Consider the following 27280-nt stretch of genomic DNA (forward strand, 5'->3'; position numbering starts at 1 on the left):
CGGGAAACAATAAAATACGACGACACATGGAGTGCTTCTTTACGCCGCGGGCAAACAACGCAGCGTTTGATTTTGTCTGCAAAGGAATGCTGTGACATTCTGGTGAATCAAATAGGCGATCGTCTGCGCACTGAACACCTTGCCGCGTTCTCTTTGATGAACCCCAAAAAAATTTTCAAAATTTGCACGTCAATTTCCCATCCATTTGTTGGCTACTGTCTCCAAATTTTACCCCATGATAAACGTGGGTAAATTGGAAAATGAATTGCGATGTATATACACCAATCAAATTTTTTTGAACATCACATCAACTTGCGCGCTCTATGGGTTCCTCATAGATAACACTCTAGTAACTACCTTTGCGGCGTCTGCAAAATTTCTGGACATCATTTTGACGACGCCTATTTCTTCCGCCGACGCAGAGCGAACATTCAGCACGCTGAAGCGTATTAAAACGTATCTCAGAAACACAATGAAGCAAGATAGATTAAATTCCTTGGCTGTTTTATCCATTCACAGAGACGTTATTTCTGGGATGCATGACTTTAATCAGCGCGTTATTGAGCATTTTGCTTCCAAGAAACCGCGGCGTGTTGCATATATGTTCAAGCAGTAGAAGTCTAGCAGCATATATATCTATGAGTGAGCGACGCATGTCCTTATCTTTGCATTACCTTTCCTTTCCTCATAGTAACGTTTTAAACCTTATTTTAGGTTTTGTCTGTCTTTCCCGAAGTTTCTGTTAATATGTCATTGTATTTATCTGGGAAAAGGCCTTTCCTTTTGAAAGAGGTTTCAAAATAAACTATGTCTATATTTATTAATCCCTTGACTTGGACCGGTTTTGAGGACACTTTCTTATCGTTAAAAATGGTCGCTTTTGCCGATTGGTTGTTACCGATGGAAAGGTTTTTATACTCATAAAATGATGGGAGAACTTATAGCGCTCATCCTGTCCCCGTAGATGGGGGTGACTTGGTCCCGCAGTAGCTTGCCCCGGTTGTCAAAATGACCACGCGCCGCCACTGACTTTTCGCAATATTGAAACGCCACATAAAACTATTTCTGATAAACCATGGGAATATTTCATCTTATTGCATTTTATGTACGTGATGATACCTCGATTGACATTTTGTATAAAATATTAACCTCCCGCATTATAAATCACGAAGCAATATCGAACGGTTAATTAAAATTTCTGATATCTGAGATAACTTTATCTTGTCGGTGGCATTGCGTTGGAAATATAAAAAATTCAATCGTAATACTGTACCCACATTTACCCAATACTAACAAAACACATGTAATATGCGACAACATTTATTTCCAATCACCAAAACTAAGTTTCTAGTATTCTAGTTTAGACTATGATTTTCTAAAATTTCGATGTGTCGTCGTTATTAGCCGTCGCTGGCAAATTACTTGCTCCAAATGTAACATCCACTTTTGTTCTGCTTGAGAACGTATCCATAGTAATGCCTGAAAATATGTGTAAGAATTAATTACTAGTTGTTATTTTAATTACTTATGCCTCGACAGTCCGACCAGGTATGTTGAAGTATAGATCACACTGGCCATCGCTTGACAGTAGCTTGCTGGTTTGTTTGCTTCGCTATGATATTTTAAATTGAACTAAAAAGTATCTCACCTGTAATATTTCAGACTGAACTTATAGCTGCATGTGGTTGGATAAACAATCCTCCACTGGAACGACGAGCAATTCATAACAGGAAGAGTAAACTTGACAGCATAATTGCATTTGTATCCACAGGCGTAATGTTGTTCAAGTTTTGGAATCATATCATTCCAGTATTGGTCGAACTCATCGAGAATTGCGAGATATTGACTGTTGACCTTGCTTTTGTATGCACCGAAGAGATCAGATACAGCTCCTTCAAACTCTTCACCAAAGTAGAAAGCCAACATCTTTTTGTATTGATTATTCTTCATTTTAGAAACCTGGATGTAAGACAATGTTTTTCGATAAATTGAGTAAATTCAGGAGAACTTAAAGGTTGCAGCATAACCATATAGGAAAGTCGGGATTTTTGTACTGATATTTTGTTTTGCCTTTTTCCTTGAAATAATCCGATTCATGTTTTTGATACAATAATTTGTTTAACTATTTTTGAAACTGTTGAAATTCGTATAAATGAGTGACTACAAGATTGAGTTAAAATTTCAGAACTCCGTCACATTGATTAGTTATCTTAATTTTTAGTCTCAATTATATAATCACCTTGGCCAGACCATTCTTCAAAGCTTCTCTCAATTTGTCTTTCTTCTCATTCAAATTCTGAGTATGTTTCTCAATTTTCTTCGTTCTTGTGTTGAGGCAAGCTTGATAACGAGCAGTTATTTTTTCAGCCAACTTTTTCAAATTGTTTTCGTATTTTTCTATCCTTTTGACGTAAACCTTTCCCGAAGTATTCAATCGATCGGCCAACATTTTTTCGTAACATTTGAGAGCTTTAGTTTTCTGACTTGCCAGTTTCATTGTGTATGATTCGATTTTACATAATGCCATCTTGCAGAGGCGTCCTTGCCTAAAAGTAGTAAATAGTATTATTAGGCTTTTACCATTCGGTCGAAATACCCCAACGGAAAGCGAAAAAAAAACAGAAATATTCAGGTGATAAGTCAAATTTGTAGTACATTGCCCGAGTTTTGAAACTTTATACCTGACGTAGTATGTTGCTTCCAAAGCCTTGATCAACCACTTATGTCTCTTTGTAACAATCGTTTGATATTCTTCATAATATTTCTTATGAAGTCCCGTCCATTTCAATTCCCATGCCTTGTATGCTTCCTTCGCAACGCTGACTGCGGTTTTTACTTTCTTGGAAAGATCGAACTCGAATTCGGCGGAAGATTTGTTCACAGTTTCTGTGACGAAATAAGATTTTGTTAGAATGAGTATGCTTGATAACTTAAGACCAAGGCTGAGTCGGTGTCTGTGTCTGTGTGTCATAGATTATGCTTTGTATCTTCAGAGCACATAGAATCATAGACGATAGATGGACTAACTCAAGACCAAGGCTGAGGAGTCGGTGTCTGTGTCTGTGTGAGGAGTCTGTGTCGGTATTTGGTATGTGTTTGTTGGAGTCGAAGCTGGAATCGAATTTTCAAACTTTCTGGATTCAAGATTTGGAGTCAGAGTCGAAATTTGAATTCTCCGAAGCCCGAATTTCAGACGTTTCGTAAGAACGAAAGAAATTAAAATTTTGTACAGTAATTTAAAAAAGTTATGTTCATTATGGCTGAGCGTTCCTGGCAATTTATTAAAGAATGATTGCATACGCCAAAGCTTTTAGCCTCAAAATCTGATTCCCCGAGTATTCGGAGCCGGAGTCAACTTTTTCAACTCAGATTCGGAGTCGATTGTTAATGTTCTCCGACTCTACAGCTCTGGTTTGAATTGCATAGCTAACACGAAGAAAAGTATTGCATTTGACTATAGAATTTTAGTGTGCTTAAGATATCTAAATCTAAAATTAAATTTTCAATAAATACCGATATCGCAAGTTTTCAATTTCTTGAATTCAGGCTTCTTCCAGGCATAATATCTATAATTAGCAAACTTGAAGCAACTAATTTTCTTCGTGTATCGGAAAGTCCACCATGTTCCAAGTTTTTTGCTGAAATGAAATATTGTTTTTAATAAGTCTTCGACTTTGAATAAAACTCTTTTTACTTTTCTCACAAGTAATTTGCCAAAGCATACTTACAAGGTATTGCTTGAAAGTGGGAAATCGGAAATTTTTCGCAAAGAACCACTAAGCTCTTAGACTAGCTGTCAGGGAAATTATACTCCTAGTATACTTAATATTGCAATACTAATATTAAATACTAATGAAGCTTGAGTTTGTGTTTATTTTGCTAAAATTCTGCTAGTTGATCAGCAGACAAAAATTGTGAGTCAACTTTAATAAATTTTCCTATCAAACTAACCAGAAAAGTGTTTCAAATTGGCATTAAATATTCTTTAAAACATTGACAAGTTTTACCATGAATTATAATACTTCTTCTTGAAAAAGTTCAAGCATCCAGTGTATGTTGTGCATTGATAAGAGCATGCATATCTTTGAACTATCACATCTTTGAAACCGTTAATTTTGTCCGCGTAGGAATTAAAAGTGACATCAAGTTTGTTTGATAATTTGGTTTTATATTCATTCACAACAGCGTCGACAATTTCTTTTTCCCAGGTTTTTGATCCTAAAAAATCAAAAATATTGTTAAAAATAATGTAAAATGTTAGCGAAACGTAGCGTTAATAATGTTAACTCACCATGCATCTTATATAAAAGACAGCGATAAACTTTAACCTTTTTCTCGTTGAGTTTACTCATAACTTTCTTGAAATGAGCAAAATACTCTTTGATCCGTCCGGTAAGTGCCTTCTTGAATTGAGCAATTTTCTCAGATCGAGTTTGGAAGCATTTTAGTGCTCTGGTTTAATATATGAAGGAAAAGTTATTTCACGTGATTTTACCTTTGTTGTTTTTAAATGAATTTTTATTGTTGTTTAAATTAGCAGAACATACAGAAGTGGAAATTTTCTCAATATATTACAGAAAACATTACGTTGTATCAGTAAAGTTACTTAAAAAAAGCGTTAAATAATCGAGCTTACGCATTGACGATCCTTCCATGGAAAGCAATCAACTTGTTGTGTCTCTTCTGAATTGCATATTTGTATTTAATAGCGGTGATAGAAGCCATTTTGTCAATTTTTGCTGTGAATGTGGATACAGCTTTATCCTTTTTCTCCGAAACAGCTGCTCTGCGCTCCTCAGGGACGTATCTATATATATAAATACCGAAAAATAAATAGTTTCCTGAATAGAATTAGACGTTAAGAAATTTTCGATGCCAACAAGACTTGGCTTTTAGAATAAAAAAAAAATTTAATTCCATTTCTTAGTTTCGATTTTAATTTTAGTATTATTGCACTGAACCGATGTATGAAAGAAAATTAACATAAAAAATACTTCATAAATTCTATTGTATATTCATTGACTCTATCGGCAAATTTAGTCTTGCAACTCTCCATTCTCAAGTTGAAATCAACAAGCCAAGTATCGTAATGTTCGTTCATCTCCTTCAATATTGCATCTGCCTTTGACTTCAGCTTCTTCTCAAGATTGGTCTTGAATTCGATTTTGGTCATTTCTGTGTTTTTGAGAAAGTAAAATAGAAATGAAGTTACATTGAAAATCGATGGAGGTAATGGAAGGCAACAAATCTGAGAGAGAGAAAAAAAAGAAGGAAGGGAAGAGAGAAACAATGAAAAGAATATGAGTGAGATTTTAAAAAGAAGAGAGTGGCGAACAGAGAGAACTTTTTAATAAAAACGAGAAAAGAGAAATCTATCGTTCTGAAATGCAAAGGTATTAATGTCTTGAAGAAATGAATAATTATTACCTTGAAAATCATCTGTTCCACATTTAGTTCCAGGATAAGAACTCATCACGGAAGAATAATATTTGGTAGTGAACCAGGAGGTGGAAAAATGAACACGAAACTTGAGACATGCCGAAGTAGGGAAGACGTAGAATCTCCTGATGGAATATTTAGTGTAACCACATGGATGTTGAACATAGGAGGCTGCGTTGGCAATCTGTATAAAGAAAATAGGTTGCGTGATATTATAGACTGTAGAGCAAAGATTTTACCAAATTCGAATTCAAATAGATATAGTAAAATAGACTTACCGCCAGGCAAGCCAGAAGTAAGATCAGGATCCTCATTTTGTGTCTTGTTTCGAAGTTCTTCGAGTTGAGACTGATTCGATTCATGTTTCCGTGGCCTATTTATACCCCGAAACAGAATATCTTGAACCGTACTGGCGCCGATAAAACACTCCTGGTTGCTATTTTGTCGTTCAAAACATGCATAATCATCCTACTCGAATAAACTTATGGATTCCGTAATTTCGATATGTGTATATATTATGAGGCTTTCCCAGTGCAGTTTTGTTGAACGATCAAGTTTTGATAACTCGAGACACGGGAAAGATAATCCATTTGCAGTTCAAACTTGCAATATTAAATCAGCAGATAAGATTCAGAAGTAGGCTTAATACATTTTGCATGGTGATTTCATCTTCTTGTTTTTACAACCCGTTCTCGATTCCTTACTTTTTACATTATCAGTTTTCAATGTGTTCAATGAAACTTATCCTGTTACAATTTTTGTTTTAACTATGCTGTTTTCGAATTCAAACAAAAATCCGAGGAAGACATAAAAAACATTTTATAGCACGAATCCGTGTATTTTGCACCTATGGATTAATGCTTCGATATAGCGTTGAGAGATTTAAATCAGTATCATTATGTCATACTAATGCTGGATAGTAATTACAAGACATCGAAGTGTAGGATTAGATCCCAGACCTGGCGCCGTTTATCTAAATTATGTATGTGGTATCTAAGCAACTTCAGAACATCACATTTTGAAGTGATGCGGTGTGTTTTGAATCCAACTGTTTCGTTGCATTGTAATTGTTCATTCTTGGCATCTCGTTATTTGAATATACACAGAATATCATGCCGAAAAACCATGAAGCTAATGATATAGATATATTCAAATCGTTCAATTCGTTCGTTTATTACTCCAGACCGCTGTGGTCCATATAAAAACAACACAACAAATAAACATAAGCAAAACAAAAATAACGCAATAAATACATAAAATACCTGATATGACAATCAGATTCACAGTAAGTCTCAAAAAAGAGTTATAATATAGCAATTCAAGAGACCAAAAGTGAGGTATAGAATCTAAGGTAGCCCGTGACAAACAGTATCTGGGAATCAAATAATGATTGTGTAGATTTATATATATAGATATATATAGATTTCAAGACTCTTCATTTCGTTATATATTATAAATCTCTATCCAGATATGAACTAGATATGGTGAATATGTCGAATATGTCGTTTGTGAATTTATTATACTTAATATCATCATTTAAAAGGTTTCACGAATGTTTTATGTGTACATAGCCATGGCTACATAAATGTTCTGTACGTACATGTGACGTATATATATTTAAAAATCCATATATCCCACAGCCATGAGCCGTTTAAAACTCCGTTTACTTTTTGCATCCTTTCAATGCATAGGAACATTAGGAACTTTTTCTCATCAATAATATATTCTGTAGAGTACATTGATATTTATCTATCTTTATCTAATTATTTATCTAATTTATCTATGGAAATTCCCTTGACCCCGGACTCAGAAAAATACTGTCTATACTTCACCATGGCAAAAATAAATAAAGCAATTACCAGCTGGGGTACACATTTATAATCATCATTCAGATTCAAAATATTTAACTGCCCACAGTTTAACAGTCTCGTTCTATTTAATTAGTCTACCAAAAAAGGTTATTCAAAAAATCTTGTAATCTTAAGAGAGAAATTTTTGATTACTTTTACTTGAAATTTAACGCGAAATTATTTCACTTTATTTCATTCAATTCTATCATTGTTGCGATTGTGAAATTTTTCCCCCTGATTAACGATATAATTCAGACTACGTCTTATTTTCGGGGAAACACGGTTGTCAAAGAAACGCCAAATGAATACGCATTTTGTCACACAGACCAACTTACATTTTTTATTATATGAACAAAACATATTTTTCCGATTATCGTGTTACTATTATGGTACTGATGTGAAAAATTCTTTGTAAATTTTTTTTAGACGACTAATAATCACTGACAATCTGAGTATCGATTTGTATTGCCAGGATAAACTAGCAAAGAGTGCAAAATCTAGAAACATCTGATACTTCTTTGTATTTGATACTTCTTACTTAATCAAACTGTTTCCGACAAGAATAGGAAACTCAAATTTACCAAATCAGAGGAGGTTCAGATGTCAATAAAACAGGAGAGCAATACTCAAATATATGGAGACAAATACCAATCATGAGTACCAGTACGGTAGATTTGGAAGCACCAAGTTAGTAGAGATCGCCGGACAAACAATACGGAGTCGGTCGAGTAATACGAAATAAAAAGTGTTCCCCTTTAGTTAAAATAAAAAGCAAAATATTTCGTAAAATATCGTGCACCATGAAACTCATAACAAATTTCAATAAAGAATATGAAAGTGATACCCAGGCTTCAGCCATATTTGAAAGACTTAATTCGAAAACGATCGGCATATTAGTTCCCGACAAAAAATTTGCTCAACAACAAATATTATCCTCAAAACAAAAGTCATCAGCAAAAACACCAATATGTACATTTTTTTCCAATGAGCTATCATAAGTCTAGTTCGCTTTTGGTGTTTCCGTTATAAGCGTGTAATTCATTCCCGATGCAGATCTTGTTAACTCCTACTACGTGGTCAGCATCTGCATTTAAAGTGGATTTGGAAAGAAATTGAAAATGAAGAGGAATTTGTGAAGGAGCGTGTAAGAAATTTGTGTGAAATATGTAAAAACTGACAAACTTGGTTTTAACAAAATATATGAAAAGGTAGAAAAGACAAGAAAGTTTATTGAACAGAGTAGTCTAACATAACGTGGACAAAAATAACTTGACCTATATTTTTTAATTTTGAGAACATTGATGTATGGGAACATTAAGTAGAGATATATTATAATATCGTCACGCTAATACCCGAATTGCGTAAGTCATTTTTTGGCGGTTTTGAGTTTTTCATAAAATAGGTATTTATGTAATGCTGCGCACCTGTCTGTTAAGTCAGATTTTGTTTTAAGAATTCCGAAACCCATAAAAATAGAGATTTTGTATGATATGCAAATTTGTTCAATTGTTTCGTCATAATGAATTATCATTGATAACGCAGGACTATGACGTCACAGAGGCAAAATAACCTCGGCAAATGATTTTCGAGTTTTTGCATCTCAGATTCTAGCTTAGCGCTTATAAATTTCAATTTATACTACAGTATAGGAAGGCGTGCACTTGTGATATTCACTGTCTGAGTCCAATTCACCTTGGTTGGCTTTTATATAAGGGTACATTGCTGTTTTATTCTATATAGTTTGGTTTTCAGTACTGGTACATATAGTCAAGTTGCAAAATTGCGTGTGTCTCCAAGTCATTGACACATTTCTGCCTAAGTCACAGTGCACCATTATGACGTCACATGACTGCGTCATACAAATTAACTTAAATCCGGCTACGATCAAAAAATTGAACTTTGGCAAATTATTGACTCTGAATGGCATGACAATATCATTAGGAAGTTTTTCACGTTTTTCTCAAAACTGCTAAAAATGACTTACGCGATTCGGTTATTAGCGTGACGATATACTTGTGTAATTAGCTAGACAAATTTGAAAATTTAGCTATTTTTGGTATTTTTGATAGCTCAGGAAATGCTTTATAAATACCTGCTATCGGGGGACCTATAACATGCCTAACTCGCGATCCACTGAACTTAAATAATGCGGTTTATTATTAAAAAATGTGGTGCTCCCGAAGTATGCGAACCAAGATGGCGGACATCGAAACGTAACACGGGTAACAGGTTAGGGTTAGGCGATAATTTTTTTCCAATTTTCCTTATTTTAGTCCTATTATCAGAGAGCCTCCCGTAGTATTTATACCTAAAATTATGGCCTAACCTTAACCTAGTACACATATTACATTCCGATGTCCGCCATCTTGGTTCGCATACTTCGGGAGCCCCAAAAATGTATTGGGCAAATCCATACTTGAATAAATCCTTCAATGTAAAATCAAATTGTGTTTTGAGGATTTGTAATTTTACGGAAACGCCGTGAGTCTAATGCATAGAAACCCTTTTCTCATTTCATTAGGTTAAAAGTAAAGAGAAGAAAACATAGTATACATGCAATATACAATTATCAGTCATTCCCGAGACCATGGTAAAGAGGAGCAAGCATGAAGCACATGATTATTTATCATTATCATTGGTTACAAAATATTGTCTGAATACATATTAATAGGTGCTCCAGAAGTAAGCGCACCAAGATGTCGCACTACCTGAATCCCAACAGGTACACACACATACTATTTTCAGGTTGTGCGCAATCTTGGTACGCATACTTCGACATAATATCTGCTAATAACAAAATGAAACTCTAAATGAACACTTCTTCAATTCATGTTTAGTTTTAATAAATGCCTACAGTAAGCTAATTTATACAAAATGGTAACTTTCTGTGGAAATCAAGGCAACTTATCAACCTGCGTCCCTGATGGTATTCGTGGCTGTGTTCCCGTTATCATATTAAATACATAAAATGAGGAGGTGGGTGCATTACCAATATAATGATAAAGGTTAGGAATTCAAATTGGAAAATAAGCACTAAAAATCGTTTTATGTTATTGCTTTCATATCTTAGAATTTATAATGAATGGCGGAACTTAAATTATTTATGATATTTTAATTTTCGAATTGCGGAAAAATAAATTATTCTAATAGTTTTCAATGTATCGATGAGCTGTGGGTAACAAGTTGGTGGCGATTTGAATTGTTTATTCGAGTCGAAATACCCAACCCTAATGACTAGCCACCATATTCAAAAAATGAGAGGACACATCGCCACAAGGACAGTGCGGGATTGCGTTCAAATTCACTCCAACAGGATTTAATCGGCACACGGTAATCGAGATAAAGTTTCAATATTATGTTATCCACATTATCTAAAGGGGGAGGGAGGGGCGAGCCGCGGCCGTTAAGTCGAAGGCAATAGTTAACCCGTCATTCGGGTGCATGTAAAAGCTGCCAAATTTAGAATACTTTTCGCAGTGGCGGCGCGTCAATAGGGCCAACCGGGGCAATGCCCCGGTTGTTTTTTCGGTATAATAAAAAATATTCGAAAAATACCTCAATATCGGTTGCACAGACTGTCTACACTAACCATATTCTCCCGACATGGTTCATTTTTCGCTCGCAAAGCCTTCGCCGAACGTCGACGGGGCGACGCCGATTTTGCCCCGGTTGCTCATTGTATATCGTATTCTCTCTTTTATCTTCCACTCGCCGCGTTTGTCTCGTTTGTTTTCTGTTTCTTTTACCAAATCATCGGGGCTAGCCCCGAAATTATGACGACACAATGCCGACGTTTCTTACAACAACGTGTTGACATATTCACGCATTCCTTCTCGTTCGTTGGTTGCTTGAAGAGTTGATAGTTTCCTCGCCTTCGTTTGTGTCGCTTGTTTCGCTATTTGAATCAGTTAGAGACCTTTAGTCCATTTGCTTTCGATTTTCCACATTCCTTTTGAGCTCCTCACTTCTTTCCGGCTTCGCATTTCTTAGCCTTAGACCTCATAATGAATAAGGTTGATGCACTACTTCGCACTCCGTTTTCGCAGCTGCCGCTGGAACAAAAATTAGAGGTACAACGTCTTGGGCCTTATTAACCAAAAAATTGTTCACTGGAACAATCCCATGACGGAGGAAAGCGTCGGCGTACATTCTGCGCAGAAACTTGGTATAAAAAACACGAATGGTTGTGTTACAGCGAGGACAAAAATGAACTTTTTTGTTTTTATTGCCTACTTTTTGCTACCGCTAAATTGATAGCTCAAACTTATGACGGCGCGGCAGTCATGAGTGGGTCGAAACATGGTGTTCAAGTTTATATAAAAGAAGATTTTCCTCATGCGCATTTTTTACATTGTTATGCACACCAATTTAACCTCGTTATTAAAAATATGTGTCTTGATACCCCTCTCGTCCGTATATTTTTTGCAAATGTTTCGGGGTTTTCTTCATTTTTTTCCGTTTCGCCGAAGCGCTCTGACCTCCTTCGCCAGATATGTAGCCGCCGTCTCCCAGCTTGTGCACCAACACGTTGGAACTTGCGATCACGCGTGGTGCAGGGCGTGTCCGAAATTAGGTCTGAGCTCATTGAGTGTTTCAATGGCATTCAGAGCTCTCCGGTTTGGGACGAACGCTCTGTGAGGGAGGCGGTAGGTCTAAAGCGTCTGCTAGAAGATGGTGAGTTTTCATTTTTTTTCACTTTTTTCTCCACAATATTCTATCACGTGGATGTATTATACGGCGCATTGCAGTCAAGGCTAATGGATGGAGCGTCTGTGCAGTCGTGTATTTCAGACTTCTGCGATGCTGTACCTCGTATCCGGGAAACAATAAAATACGACGACACATGGAGTGCTTCTTTACGCCGCGGGCAAACAACGCAGCGTTTGATTTTGTCTGCAAAGGAATGCTGTGACATTCTGGTGAATCAAATAGGCGATCGTCTGCGCACTGAACACCTTGCCGCGTTCTCTTTGATGAACCCCAAAAAAATTTTCAAAATTTGCACGTCAATTTCCCATCCATTTGTTGGCTACTGTCTCCAAATTTTACCCCATGATAAACGTGGGTAAATTGGAAAATGAATTGCGATGTATATACACCAATCAAATTTTTTTGAACATCACATCAACTTGCGCGCTCTATGGGTTCCTCATAGATAACACTCTAGTAACTACCTTTGCGGCGTCTGCAAAATTTCTGGACATCATTTTGACGACGCCTATTTCTTCCGCCGACGCAGAGCGAACATTCAGCACGCTGAAGCGTATTAAAACGTATCTCAGAAACACAATGAAGCAAGATAGATTAAATTCCTTGGCTGTTTTATCCATTCACAGAGACGTTATTTCTGGGATGCATGACTTTAATCAGCGCGTTATTGAGCATTTTGCTTCCAAGAAACCGCGGCGTGTTGCATATATGTTCAAGCAGTAGAAGTCTAGCAGCAAATATATCTATGAGTGAGCGACGCATGTCCTTATCTTTGCATTACCTTTCCTTTCCTCATAGTAACGTTTTAAACCTTATTTTAGGTTTTGTCTGTCTTTCCCGAAGTTTCTGTTAATATGTCATTGTATTTATCTGGGAAAAGGCCTTTCCTTTTGAAAGAGGTTTCAAAATAAACTATGTCTATATTTATTAATCCCTTGACTTGGACCGGTTTTGAGGACACTTTCTTATCGTTAAAAATGGTCGCTTTTGCCGATTGGTTGTTACCGATGGAAAGGTTTTTATACTCATAAAATGATGGGAGAACTTATAGCGCTCATCCTGTCCCCGTAGATGGGGGTGACTTGGTCCCGCAGTAGCTTGCCCCGGTTGTCAAAATGACCACGCGCCGCCACTGACTTTTCGCAATATTGAAACGCCACATAAAACTATTTCTGATAAACCATGGGAATATTTCATCTTATTGCATTTTATTGTACGTGATGATACCTCGATTGACATTTTGTATAAAATATTAACCTCCCGCATTATAAATCACGAAGCAATATCGAACGGTTAATTAAAATTTCTGATATCTGAGATAACTTTATCTTGTCGGTGGCATTGCGTTGGAAATATAAAAAATTCAATCGTAATACTGTACCCACATTTACCCAATACTAACAAAACACATGTAATATGCGACAACATTTATTTCCAATCACCCAAACTAAGTTTCTAGTATTCTAGTTTAGACTATGATTTTCTAAAATTTCGATGTGTCGTCGTTATTAGCCGTCGCTGGCAAATTACTTGCTCCAAATGTAACATCCACTTTTGTTCTGCTTGAGAACGTATCCATAGTAATGCCTGAAAATATGTGTAAGAATTAATTACTAGTTGTTATTTTAATTACTTATGCCTCGACAGTCCGACCAGGTATGTTGAAGTATAGATCACACTGGCCATCGCTTGACAGTAGCTTGCTGGTTTGTTTGCTTCGCTATGATATTTTAAATTGAACTAAAAAGTATCTCACCTGTAATATTTCAGACTGAACTTATAGCTGCATGTGGTTGGATAAACAATCCTCCACTGGAACGACGAGCAATTCATAACAGGAAGAGTAAACTTGACAGCATAATTGCATTTGTATCCACAGGCGTAATGTTGTTCAAGTTTTGGAATCATATCATTCCAGTATTGGTCGAACTCATCGAGAATTGCGAGATATTGACTGTTGACCTTGCTTTTGTATGCACCGAAGAGATCAGATACAGCTCCTTCAAACTCTTCACCAAAGTAGAAAGCCAACATCTTTTTGTATTGATTATTCTTCATTTTAGAAACCTGGATGTAAGACAATGTTTTTCGATAAATTGAGTAAATTCAGGAGAACTTAAAGGTTGCAGCATAACCATATAGGAAAGTCGGGATTTTTGTACTGATATTTTGTTTTGCCTTTTTCCTTAAAATAATCCGATTCATGTTTTTGATACAATAATTTGTTTAACTATTTTTGAAACTGTTGAAATTCGTATAAATGAGTGACTACAAGATTGAGTTAAAATTTCAGAACTCCGTCACATTGATTAGTTATCTTAATTTTTAGTCTCAATTATATAATCACCTTGGCCAGACCATTCTTCAAAGCTTCTCTCAATTTGTCTTTCTTCTCATTCAAATTCTGAGTATGTTTCTCAATTTTCTTCGTTCTTGTGTTGAGGCAAGCTTGATAACGAGCAGTTATTTTTTCAGCCAACTTTTTCAAATTGTTTTCGTATTTTTCTATCCTTTTGACGTAAACCTTTCCCGAAGTATTCAATCGATCGGCCAACATTTTTTCGTAACATTTGAGAGCTTTAGTTTTCTGACTTGCCAGTTTCATTGTGTATGATTCGATTTTACATAATGCCATCTTGCAGAGGCGTCCTTGCCTAAAAGTAGTAAATAGTATTATTAGGCTTTTACCATTCGGTCGAAATACCCCAACGGAAAGCGAAAAAAAAACAGAAATATTCAGGTGATAAGTCAAATTTGTAGTACATTGCCCGAGTTTTGAAACTTTATACCTGACGTAGTATGTTGCTTCCAAAGCCTTGATCAACCACTTATGTCTCTTTGTAACAATCGTTTGATATTCTTCATAATATTTCTTATGAAGTCCCGTCCATTTCAATTCCCATGCCTTGTATGCTTCCTTCGCAACGCTGACTGCGGTTTTTACTTTCTTGGAAAGATCGAACTCGAATTCGGCGGAAGATTTGTTCACAGTTTCTGTGACGAAATAAGATTTTGTTAGAATGAGTATGCTTGATAACTTAAGACCAAGGCTGAGTCGGTGTCTGTGTCTGTGTGTCATAGATTATGCTTTGTATCTTCAGAGCACATAGAATCATAGACGATAGATGGACTAACTCAAGACCAAGGCTGAGGAGTCGGTGTCTGTGTCTGTGTGAGGAGTCTGTGTCGGTATTTGGTATGTGTTTGTTGGAGTCGAAGCTGGAATCGAATTTTCAAACTTTCTGGATTCAAGATTTGGAGTCAGAGTCGAAATTTGAATTCTCCGAAGCCCGAATTTCAGACGTTTCGTAAGAACGAAAGAAATTAAAATTTTGTACAGTAATTTAAAAAAGTTATGTTCATTATGGCTGAGCGTTCCTGGCAATTTATTAAAGAATGATTGCATACGCCAAAGCTTTTAGCCTCAAAATCTGATTCCCCGAGTATTCGGAGCCGGAGTCAACTTTTTCAACTCAGATTCGGAGTCGATTGTTAATGTTCTCCGACTCTACAGCTCTGGTTTGAATTGCATAGCTAACACGAAGAAAAGTATTGCATTTGACTATAGAATTTTAGTGTGCTTAAGATATCTAAATCTAAAATTAAATTTTCAATAAATACCGATATCGCAAGTTTTCAATTTCTTGAATTCAGGCTTCTTCCAGGCATAATATCTATAATTAGCAAACTTGAAGCAACTAATTTTCTTCGTGTATCGGAAAGTCCACCATGTTCCAAGTTTTTTGCTGAAATGAAATATTGTTTTTAATAAGTCTTCGACTTTGAATAAAACTCTTTTTACTTTTCTCACAAGTAATTTGCCAAAGCATACTTACAAGGTATTGCTTGAAAGTGGGAAATCGGAAATTTTTCGCAAAGAACCACTAAGCTCTTAGACTAGCTGTCAGGGAAATTATACTCCTAGTATACTTAATATTGCAATACTAATATTAAATACTAATGAAGCTTGAGTTTGTGTTTATTTTGCTAAAATTCTGCTAGTTGATCAGCAGACAAAAATTGTGAGTCAACTTTAATAAATTTTCCTATCAAACTAACCAGAAAAGTGTTTCAAATTGGCATTAAATATTCTTTAAAACATTGACAAGTTTTACCATGAATTATAATACTTCTTCTTGAAAAAGTTCAAGCATCCAGTGTATGTTGTGCATTGATAAGAGCATGCATATCTTTGAACTATCACATCTTTGAAACCGTTAATTTTGTCCGCGTAGGAATTAAAAGTGACATCAAGTTTGTTTGATAATTTGGTTTTATATTCATTCACAACAGCGTCGACAATTTCTTTTTCCCAGGTTTTTGATCCTAAAAAATCAAAAATATTGTTAAAAATAATGTAAAATGTTAGCGAAACGTAGCGTTAATAATGTTAACTCACCATGCATCTTATATAAAAGACAGCGATAAACTTTAACCTTTTTCTCGTTGAGTTTACTCATAACTTTCTTGAAATGAGCAAAATACTCTTTGATCCGTCCGGTAAGTGCCTTCTTGAATTGAGCAATTTTCTCAGATCGAGTTTGGAAGCATTTTAGTGCTCTGGTTTAATATATGAAGGAAAAGTTATTTCACGTGATTTTACCTTTGTTGTTTTTAAATGAATTTTTATTGTTGTTTAAATTAGCAGAACATACAGAAGTGGAAATTTTCTCAATATATTACAGAAAACATTACGTTGTATCAGTAAAGTTACTTAAAAAAAGCGTTAAATAATCGAGCTTACGCATTGACGATCCTTCCATGGAAAGCAATCAACTTGTTGTGTCTCTTCTGAATTGCATATTTGTATTTAATAGCGGTGATAGAAGCCATTTTGTCAATTTTTGCTGTGAATGTGGATACAGCTTTATCCTTTTTCTCCGAAACAGCTGCTCTGCGCTCCTCAGGGACGTATCTATATATATAAATACCGAAAAATAAATAGTTTCCTGAATAGAATTAGACGTTAAGAAATTTTCGATGCCAACAAGACTTGGCTTTTAGAATAAAAAAAAAATTTAATTCCATTTCTTAGTTTCGATTTTAATTTTAGTATTATTGCACTGAACCGATGTATGAAAGAAAATTAACATAAAAAATACTTCATAAATTCTATTGTATATTCATTGACTCTATCGGCAAATTTAGTCTTGCAACTCTCCATTCTCAAGTTGAAATCAACAAGCCAAGTATCGTAATGTTCGTTCATCTCCTTCAATATTGCATCTGCCTTTGACTTCAGCTTCTTCTCAAGATTGGTCTTGAATTCGATTTTGGTCATTTCTGTGTTTTTGAGAAAGTAAAATAGAAATGAAGTTACATTGAAAATCGATGGAGGTAATGGAAGGCAACAAATCTGAGAGAGAGAAAAAAAAGAAGGAAGGGAAGAGAGAAACAATGAAAAGAATATGAGTGAGATTTTAAAAAGAAGAGAGTGGCGAACAGAGAGAACTTTTTAATAAAAACGAGAAAAGAGAAATCTATCGTTCTGAAATGCAAAGGTATTAATGTCTTGAAGAAATGAATAATTATTACCTTGAAAATCATCTGTTCCACATTTAGTTCCAGGATAAGAACTCATCACGGAAGAATAATATTTGGTAGTGAACCAGGAGGTGGAAAAATGAACACGAAACTTGAGACATGCCGAAGTAGGGAAGACGTAGAATCTCCTGATGGAATATTTAGTGTAACCACATGGATGTTGAACATAGGAGGCTGCGTTGGCAATCTGTATAAAGAAAATAAGTTGCATGATATTATAGACTGTAGAGCAAATATTTCACCAAATTCGCATCCAACTAGATATAGTAAAATAGACTTACCGCCAGGCAAGCCAGAAGTAAGATCAGGATCCTCATTTTGTGCCTTGTTTCGAAGTTCTTCGAGTTGAGACTGATTCGATTCATGTTTCCGTGGCCTATTTATACCCCGAAACAGAATATCTTGAACCGTACTGGCGCCGATAAAACACTCCTGGTTGCTATTTTGTCGTTCAAAACATTCATAAGCATTCTACTCGAAGGAGCTTATGGATTTTGAAATTTTCACATATGTATATATCATGCGATTTTTCCAGTGCAATTTCGTTAAGATAATCCATATGCAGTTTGTACTTGCATTATAAAATCAGCGTATAAGAATCAGAAGTAGGCTTAATATCTTTTGGATAGTGATTGTCTGGAGATATTATCTACTTGTTATTGCAACGCGTTTCCGATCTCTATCTTTTTATATCATGATTAGTTTTCAATGTGTTTGAATGAAACTTATCCAGTTACAATTTTTGTTTTAACAGTGCTGTTTTCGATTCCAAACAAAAAATCTGAGAAAGACATATAATCCTTTTTACAACTCGAATCCGTGTATTTTGCACTGACGGTTTAATGCTTCAATACAGCGTTGAGAGATTTGAATTAGTATCATTATGTCATACTAATGCTGTGTTGTAATTACAGCACATCGAAATGTAGGATTAGATCCCAGACCTGACGCCGTTTAGTCAAATTATGTATGTGGTATCTAAGCAACTTCAGAACATCACATTTTAATGTGATGCGAGGTGTTTTCAACCCAACTATTTTGTTGCATTGTAATTGTTCATTCTTGTCATCTCGTTATTTGAATATACACAGAATAGCGTGATGAAAAACCATTGAGATAGTGATACAGATATAGCTTTCAAGACTCTTCATTGCATTATATTTTATAAACTGCTATCCATATATGAACTAGATATAGTAATGTGCTTGGTGTTTTTAATATACATATTATTATCAAAAGGTTTCACAAATGTTCTATGTGCCTATAGCATTGACTACAAAAATGTTCTGTACTTACATGTGACATAAATTTAAAGAAACACATATTTACCCTGCAGCAGGGGTGCACAACCTGCGGCCGTGCTGGTGTGTGTGTGTGTTACTGCAAAATAATTTATGTTTTATGTTGGCGCTTGACTGTTACGGGAATCGTAGCAGGAAATAAATTATTATCAGTATCATAAAAAAGTAACAGTTGTAAATTTTATTCCATATATCTAAAGCTGGATATCGTCTAAAGAGAAACAGGTCTTCAATTCCAGATGAAATTAGATTTATCTTCGTCGTTTATGTAAAGAAGTTACACTTGTTCGAAACCTGAAAATATTTAATCCACGACCGATACGAAAATTTAAAATGTTCTTTTATATTAATTTAATTGTGTTAGACGTAACTCTAGATTGCGTCGACCTACGACAAAATAAAACCATCTTTTCTACTCCATTTCTACTGTAAAATATCTGCGGACATTGAAATACGTGGTAATCCTGTCCGATCATCATACTCCTATATAAAAAATCCGAGTGCGGACGGTGGTTCAAGAATGGGTAAGAAGGTACAACGTGGGCATAAATAAATCGTTTAATATCGGTAATTGTGATATAGCTTCCAGCACAGCAATTTAATGGTTTTCCACATTTTTTTTTTATCTGTCGCGGAATCCTAAAACAAAAGTCACGGTAATAAAATTTTGTAACACCGTTTTCAGTTTTAGTATTTACTATCGTAGTTTCAGTCGAAAATTTTAGTTACAAATTCATTCTATTATTATCTTAATTATGTGTCTCGTCACCGATAATCGCAAAATAACGAGTTTTTCACACTGGACGGACAGGTCCGGGCGGAAAAAAACAATTATTGACGTCTTCAAGACACAAAACGTACTTGTGTAAGATAGGAGACTTGACTTGTGAGATGAAGAGAATTTCCGAAAATATTGTTTACAAACACAATATCGATGTTAACGGCCTAAATGACCACATCAAGTTTACCAAAACAATCAGCGAACTGAATAAAAATAGTCCCACAAAATTATTGTCAAAAGTAAATTCTTTAATTATTCGTGAAAAGTCCTGTTTTCGATGATCGCTTAGGAACTTTCGCGTTTGTCTGATTAAACGCACAGTTTTGCAAGAAATAAAAACATTTATTTCGATGTCCGCTGCAGCAAAATAATAAGTAATACTTGTGAGATAGAGAGATTCTGTGGGAAGATATTAATCCAATGCCTGCAAAGTAATAAACGCTGACGAAAAATATCAGCAATTATAACGTAATAAGCGAAGTAAAATTTGGTGCGCTCTCAACGACTTTCTTGGCCCCACAGTACTTTCCAGTGGAAAAAAGTGTCGACCCTCGGTAAATACCAACCTCTAAAAAAAATTATATTTTAGATTTGTTTAAATTTTATCATTTCATGAACGTTTTAGACGCAAGTCAATAACATATATATATCAATAAATACCAATCCTATAATTAATAAATATAGCTCATAAACGATATTCATCTCACTGGCGGCGGCAGACCTTTTACAAAAACGTTATGCGGTCGTCTAAACCAGGGTGGTCCAAGGTTGTCGGCCTCGCGGGCCACACTATCATTTTTGTATTGTTCGCGGGCCACAATAGTGTTAAGAATAGTAAACAATGCAATACAAACACTCATTGTCCAAACACATTGGTCATTATTTGTCCTTTATCAAGCTGAAACATGCAAAAAACGCCGAAAAAACTCACTTAAACGTGCAAAAGTTTTACTATATATATCTACATTTGATGTGAGACTTCATAACTGAGAAAATGCCGTTTCAGTTATCATATTAAGCAAGCATTGTGATATTTTTCCTCCCATATCTAGTCAAAAATCTGTTTGAATTGGTCAGCTTTTATTTCAAACTCATGTTTAACGAACAAATAACTGCAGATTGATGGATTACCGAATTTTACCAAATTTGAGATACAGAAGGGTAATTACTAAATTTTCTGACACATAGACAGCATTTTTTGTAATACTGTTTAGGCTGGTTGCAAAAAAACACCCGGCAGGAATTATATTGGTCGGCCATTACATTAATATTTAGTTATCAAGCATAGCCAACCTAGGCTAATAGATTCCTTATTCGATTTTTAGTTTTCTATATGAAGCCGATTTTGTTAGCATATAATCCCCACCGAAAATATAGAAACCAGGTAACAATTTGGACTTGCCAAGCACATAATTCAACTTCGCTAGATGCCTCAGCTAGCGATAACACCAGTCAATTCAATGACATTAGTGATGTAACAATATGTCAGAATATTCTTTTGGTTATTTTTATGACGAAACAACACCAAATGCGAGTTTTATTTTAAAATCTTAATTTTAGGCACCGGGTGTATCTGACAAAGAAGATGCTTTAACATTGCAAGTTTACGAAAAATCAACCGAATTTGAGAATGTGTGTTTTTCCTATATCCCTGAGAGACCAATTCTAAAGAATATTTCATTTAAAGTAAAACCTGGCCAAACCCTGGCATTGGTAAGTTTTGAATGTATCCCGGTAAATTATATTTTTATATAGTTGATCAACGTCAAAAAATGATAAAACAACCCTAAATTTAACGCTTCCTACGTAAGGTTGGAAATTCTTGCTCCGGGGAAAGAACTATCATCAGACTTCTTTCACGTCTTTACGATATTCAATCTGGTGATATCAGAGTTGACGGTAAGGACATATCTAAAGTTACACAAAAGTCGCTCCGTCGCCACTTTGGAGTCGTACCGCAGGATACAGTCCTATTTAATGAAATTATCAGGTGAGTATAATGACACTGATATGATTTGTACGCAACCTATGTCTTTCCGAATTAAACAATAATTTTATTTTTTATGAGGTGCATTACACAGTATTATGACAACGGCTCTACGCAACCAGTCAATGATGTACAGTGAGTTAATATTTCATTAGGAAGACAGGAAACTTTTACAGTCAGCCCAATTGCCTTGTTTGAATCCTGCGATAATATATTTATAACAGTAAAAATCCTATTTAATAACAGAGAAAACATTAGATACGGTAAAGTTACTGCAAATAATTATGAAATTGAGGAATCGGCTAAAGCAGCAAAGATTCATGACAAAATAAAGAAATTTCCAGATCAGTATGAAAATGTCGTTGGAGAACGTGGATTAAAACTCAGTGGTGGTGAAAAACAAAGGATAGCAATAGCAAAAACGATTTTGAAATCACCAGATATTGTGCTGCTTGATGAGGTATAATTATTGTTGCATGTGATAATGTTAGATATATATGTTTAATGCGAAGAATTTAGTAACCACGAATAGACCTATATGTACTGTTTTTCTAAATTCTTCTTGTTCTAAAGGTTGCACAATGCGTGTGAAATTGGAGGTTTGATTCAGTTATGTTTTGATAAAGATCACGGAGGGCAGCGTCGAATACATTTAACATTTTGAAATATACAATGAATTAGACTTACGTAAAAGGACACAATATATTAATGTGAGCCAACAACTGATGAAGTATGTAAATAAGGTTATGTTGGTGGTGTAAGAAATTTTTTTTTTAAATCTATAAAACTTAGATTTTAGTTTCAATTTGTATTGAAACGGAAAGTGACCAACATTTTTTTACATTAGCAGGCTTCAACACTAGATACAACAACAGAAGGAAAAAAGAAATTTATGCACAGAATCAGTACAGGAAAACAACTGTTGTTGTCACACATCGACTGTCAACAATAATAAATGCTGATATTATCATCGTAATGCACGAATGCGACATCGTAAAAACGGGGAGGTATGAGGATTTTGGTACTTATTTGAGATGTATTAATACTCGAACGAGGATCTGGTATCTGGAGTTTTCTACTTCCAAATACTTTGGAAACCACTCCTGAACTACCATTTTTATCTCCTCCAGTACTCAGTATAAAATTTTGGCCGGCATTGAGCTATCAAAGCCCAAAAGCCACAGCTCCGGCAGTTCTTATAGTTTTTAGTTGTAACGACAAAATTTCGACTCCCGGCTAAAAGAATTCTGAAATTACGACTTCGGCAAGCTCAATATTTCATCTCCGACTCGAATTTGGGAAGTTTAAAAATGCGGCTTTAGATGCCCAAGCTTAACACAACAGAATCCAGGAGGATGGTTGAGGAAGTCGTACTCTACCATAGGTTAAGTGAACCTCGTTCACTCGCACATTATTATCGCCCGCGCAAACCGGTGTGGCCGAGACTAAATTTGCCGGACTTGGAAGCTAGTGAGCGACGGCGATTCTCTCCCATGTGATTAAGCACAGATTACAAACTTAGTCGATTTATCGATACTGTTTAAAATATTATCACAGCCATGTAGAATTACGGATGAGAAAGGGAATTTGTGCAAATATGTGGGCCCAATAGCTCAGCGATATTTAGAAAAACAGACAACCTGAAAATATCAAGGAATCAAAAGCGTTCCGCAATCCCAAAAGAAATTGAATTATATTATTTTTCTGTGTCTTATACTGTGAAAGTGTATAATGAAGCTTATAATAAATAAATTTTATGAAAAAACATCAAGCTAATTTGAATTTTTTAAATTCAATATTCAGAAAGGAACAGGAATCATAAAGCCTTGAGCGATAATGCCAGTTTTATAGGACCTCCAAGTCCCTATGAATGGCGTATATAGGGTTTACAGATTTTTTGCCGGTTAAAATGTGGTTTTATTTGTTGATGAATTTTCATATAAACTTTGAGAGTTTTGAATTACGACCCTGAATGCAATGAAAGCCTGTTCCGATTCCACAGCCCTGACAGAAGAGATTTCATTACGCATTGGTATAGTATAGATCAAAAGAAGTTCAGTATTTTGCCGGCGTTCAAAACTTTACGGACATTGAAGTAGATAATTTCAGCATCGCAATACTGTAGCACTGCCATAATTTAAAACGACTTATTGCCTTTCCTCTTCTTCTGACAAGTATGAATATCATATCTTGCTACCCTATCTTTACCTGATTCCAATCAAGTATAAACGTATATTATAAAAATGAAATTTAATTAATCAAAGTCTCTTCGCATTGATTTTGTATAACCCTTCATTCTTTTTCGCTGAAGTCGTTTTCTATGTGCTTCATGTATTCTGTGAATGAAAATTCCAGAGGTTAGTAACTTACAATTTATTTCTCATATTTCACTTATAAGGTATAATGCACATATTTATATATTTTGAAGCATATATTACAACTTTATCATATCATCAAAGATTTCTATGCTCTCTCCAAACAGCGCTCTACCATTCACTCATGAAGCTAAGGGATAGGAATGCACTCAGTGTCACATTGCTGATTACCTGAAGGTTACCAGTTTGATTTCTATAGCTTTCCCAACCAAATTTAATAATGGCGAGCTATTGCCTTACTAAACAAGGAGTGACAGTAACAATACCCATTCACACAAGTGCCCCTTTTAGCACACTTGCCCCACTTTATCCACTGTTCTCAGTTGGGGTAGATATAGCCTATATTAGGGGAAATGGTTAAAGTGAACATATGAAGTCTACAATTAATGGTAACAGATTTTTATGCATAAATTCTAATACTTGAACAATCTGTAATAATGTAGAAGCATACTTATTCATATCATGCAATTTCTCATGTTCCAAAATTTTTTTCGGATCTGGTGGTTTTTGCAATTCGAAAAGAACTCCTTTTATTTGGTCGAGACAATTTTTAACATTCACTGACTGATATCGACTTTCATCAGAGAAAACAATCAACTCTCCTGTGCTAGTGATTCTTTTCTTGTACTGTAAGATAATTTAATTTAATTTGTAAGAAATTTTATTATCAGTAAAAAAAAAAAAAGATGAATAGATATAATAAAAGAGTTTTTATGATGTTCACACCTTTGCTGTAATCAGATACACAATTAGGTTTGGAACATTAAAACCAATCTTGCCTCCAATTCTTAAATATTTGAAACAAGAGAGCGATGCTCAAATATATGGACACAAAGGCCAAAACAAAGTAGTATGAATATACAACAATATACTGTCACAGTGTTACTTCGCCCAAGCACCAGGAAAGAGTTCGAAAAATCAAAACGAAAGACAGCCGTCACGATGTCATAAAATCATGTTCTCATTAATAAAAAACAGCAGAATTTTAGAGGAAATATCAGATCTCATTTTAGGGAACAAATAAAATTTATAGCCTTCTAGCGACAACATTAATCTATAATCACTGAAAATTTCAAAGCAATTTGTCCAGTTATTAAAGAGTAAATCGTTTTTTTTACAAGAAAAGGAAAAATTCTGATAAATGGAACAACATACCGTAATATAATAACGAAAGCAGAACATGAGCGAAGGATTCACTGAGTACCAATCGCCATGACTATACTAATTCGAATTGAAGTGACATTGATTTCTTCAATTCTTTGACTGTATTCATTTTTTTTTGCTTACACTAGTTGGCTTTTTTATTATTATTATTAAATGATCGAGTATGAAACGACTGGTGGAAACGTGTTGAGAGCAAGAATAAGTATTTTCATTGAAAAGCAATAAGTCAGGAAGTATTTGAAAGTGTGGGTAATCGGATCAAGAACCACTGTATTGGTAGTACCGGTATCTAAACACCATGAGCTAGTAAACTTAATAAACCTGAATCATTCTGGTTATTTATTATTTTTATGCATGGTAGAATAATAGATTTATAAAAAAGCTACAAAAAATAATAAAAACCTTTTCCAAAATTTTAGGCTTCAAATCGTCAGGTATCCAATCTGCGGATGATACATGAAATCGAACTTCCGCTTTACTGTTAACTAGAATATAAAGAAATATAAATTGGTACAAGTGATCTTCAGTACAGATACAGTATTGTCATAATATAAATGAAGAATGAATAAATGATGAACTATTTCATTGTAATCAAAAATCACATTTTACAAATATGTGGCATGCTCGAGCATATATCATGAATATGGATGGCTATACTATATTCATTTCACGTTCTGTTCAATGCAAGCTCCCTCTTGCATAACATGATTTATTTCCTCCACCCAAGATCAATATGAAAGCCTTTTGTATATGATTTCAGCAGTTGTACCTATCCGTAATCAGAACACACCACTGAATACTCCTCACCAACAAGCACTATACCTGTCTCTATCTTATATTAACGGGTCTGATTTTTCTAAATCAATGACATGTACTGGGTAAGGTTAAACTGCTGAGATTGCAAACTAAATCAGCACCTCAAACCTTACGCCTGTAGGATGACATGATTGAAAATGTAAAGCAAAATATGTGATATTGCAAGAATGCAAAGGTGTTTCCTTTGCAGTAGTTTAAAATTTAATTAAATGTAATATTACCTTTATTTACATTTTGACCTCCAGGACCAGAAGATCTTGAATATTTTACAGAAAGTTTATCTAAAAACAAGACATAAATACTAATATTATATAAACTTTAACTCCCTTTATAATCAACATATACATAGTGTTACATTCGCTAACAAATTTTCAAACTAATTTCTAGTCTTTTATTCATCCAGTTGAATTATTAAAAAATGTTAATAACATAAAATAAAGAAACAGAAAAAAGCAAAACTGTAAATATTTATCAAGTTAGATGATTGATTACCTATTGGAATATTTCCTGTAAATTTATCTGGTGGCGAGGCAATTGAAAAGTCCTGAAAGGGAAAAAACAATAAGCAGTCAAATATAGTTAAGTTGACTATTTTGAAAATTGATTTTTTAATTGTTTTGTAATTTTTATACCTTTATGTGGGCAACATAGTCTACCCTAGTTCTGTAGGCTATGTTACACACCCAATTTGCACATTAAAATGGCAATTTATCTGTGCATGGAACTATGTATGACTAGCAGTACGATCTGTCTAATTTGTAATTGAATATCAGAACACAGAAATACAATTCTGGAATAAAATTCATAAATTCTCACCTGAGGTAGCCCACCATAGTTATATGGACTATTCGGATACAAATTTTCCAAATGATAAATACTTTTAAAGGTCCCTGCCCTGGTAGTAGTCCAATACGACCGATAAAGCAGCAAATTTCTAATGCATGGAAGCATTATGCAGCAGAAATAGCAAAACACAGAACTAGCGAGAGACGAATAAATTCAACATGTCAAACAAATCAATGGATTGCTTCGACCTTTGACCCATCGGGGATTTCAAGTTGACCGAAAAGGTTGGAATTTTTGAGTCATATTTATCGCGAGGAATAAGAACGCCGATAAGACTCCTTGCATCAAGAGACAGCGAGACAACCTGCAAGAGAGAACTTGCATCAAGAGCATAAGAATGCGAAAGTTGAATTAAGATAGCGTACTGGGGACAATGTATATCCAAATCACTAATCGGTAGTTTATTGTCCACCATACTAAAATACACTTAATGAATAAACAATGCAAAAAAAGTAAAATGCTACTTC

General features: G+C 34.9%; 3 protein-coding genes and 1 long non-coding RNA gene across 4 annotated transcripts; 1 reads left to right on the top strand and 3 right to left on the bottom strand.

Moving 5' to 3' along the window:
* Positions 1–1292: 1292 nt before the first annotated feature.
* LOC144431407 (uncharacterized) lies at positions 1293–5841 on the bottom strand. Its single transcript, XM_078119509.1, has 11 exons — positions 5718–5841; positions 5428–5623; positions 4995–5175; positions 4637–4807; positions 4292–4452; positions 4008–4218; positions 3514–3638; positions 2682–2886; positions 2240–2546; positions 1649–1959; positions 1293–1479 (listed from the first exon to the last, which is right to left on the bottom strand). Exons 1-11 carry the CDS (start codon positions 5799–5801, stop codon positions 1419–1421), a joined length of 2013 nt encoding a protein of 670 aa, XP_077975635.1. The 5' UTR covers positions 5802–5841; the 3' UTR covers positions 1293–1418.
* A 7614-nt stretch (positions 5842–13455) lies between these two features.
* LOC120332193 (uncharacterized) lies at positions 13456–17871 on the bottom strand. The gene is made up of 11 exons (XM_078119530.1): positions 17825–17871; positions 17535–17730; positions 17102–17282; positions 16744–16914; positions 16399–16559; positions 16115–16325; positions 15621–15745; positions 14789–14993; positions 14347–14653; positions 13756–14066; positions 13456–13586 (listed from the first exon to the last, which is right to left on the bottom strand). The coding sequence occupies exons 1-11, from the start codon at positions 17858–17860 to the stop codon at positions 13526–13528; spliced, it is 1965 nt and encodes a 654-aa protein (XP_077975656.1). The 5' UTR covers positions 17861–17871; the 3' UTR covers positions 13456–13525.
* Positions 17872–21110: 3239 nt separating this feature from the next.
* LOC144431216 (uncharacterized) lies at positions 21111–22068 on the top strand. Its single transcript, XR_013479877.1, has 3 exons — positions 21111–21338; positions 21437–21615; positions 21859–22068. It is a non-coding gene; the product is annotated as an uncharacterized LOC144431216 (long non-coding RNA).
* A 1777-nt stretch (positions 22069–23845) lies between these two features.
* On the bottom strand, positions 23846–27025 carry LOC120332845 (large ribosomal subunit protein mL62-like). The gene is made up of 6 exons (XM_039400165.2): positions 26784–27025; positions 26460–26511; positions 26189–26248; positions 25554–25636; positions 24439–24614; positions 23846–23948 (listed from the first exon to the last, which is right to left on the bottom strand). The coding sequence occupies exons 1-6, from the start codon at positions 26916–26918 to the stop codon at positions 23867–23869; spliced, it is 588 nt and encodes a 195-aa protein (XP_039256099.2). The 5' UTR covers positions 26919–27025; the 3' UTR covers positions 23846–23866.
* Positions 27026–27280: the final 255 nt, after the last annotated feature.

The sequence above is a fragment of the Styela clava genome, chromosome 13 (genome assembly GCF_964204865.1).
Source record: "Styela clava chromosome 13, kaStyClav1.hap1.2, whole genome shotgun sequence".
In the NCBI taxonomy this organism is placed as follows: domain Eukaryota; kingdom Metazoa; phylum Chordata; class Ascidiacea; order Stolidobranchia; family Styelidae; genus Styela; species Styela clava.

Bases quoted from the DNA above. Each gene is read 5' to 3' on its own strand.
- LOC120332845 (XM_039400165.2), bottom strand. From the start codon at position 26,918: ATGCTTCCATGCATTAGAAATTTGCTGCTTTATCGGTCGTATTGGACT. The intron at 24,615-25,553 runs GTTTTTATTATT...ATTATCTTACAG, and splicing joins AGCCTAAAATTTTGGAAAAG to TACAAGAAAAGAATCACTAG. The intron at 23,949-24,438 runs GTATGCTTCTAC...TTTCATTCACAG, and splicing joins AAATTGCATGATATGAATAA to AATACATGAAGCACATAGAA.
- LOC144431407 (XM_078119509.1), bottom strand. From the start codon at position 5,801: ATGAATCGAATCAGTCTCAACTCGAAGAACTTCGAAACAAGACACAAA. The intron at 5,176-5,427 runs GTAATAATTATT...TCAAAAACACAG, and splicing joins TGGAACAGATGATTTTCAAG to AAATGACCAAAATCGAATTC. The intron at 3,639-4,007 runs GTAAAACTTGTC...ATTTCATTTCAG, and splicing joins AAGAAGTATTATAATTCATG to CAAAAAACTTGGAACATGGT.
- LOC120332193 (XM_078119530.1), bottom strand. From the start codon at position 17,860: ATGAGGATCCTGATCTTACTTCTGGCTTGCCTGGCG. The intron at 17,283-17,534 runs GTAATAATTATT...TCAAAAACACAG, and splicing joins TGGAACAGATGATTTTCAAG to AAATGACCAAAATCGAATTC. The intron at 13,587-13,755 runs GTGAGATACTTT...ACATATTTTCAG, and splicing joins TTCAGTCTGAAATATTACAG to GCATTACTATGGATACGTTC.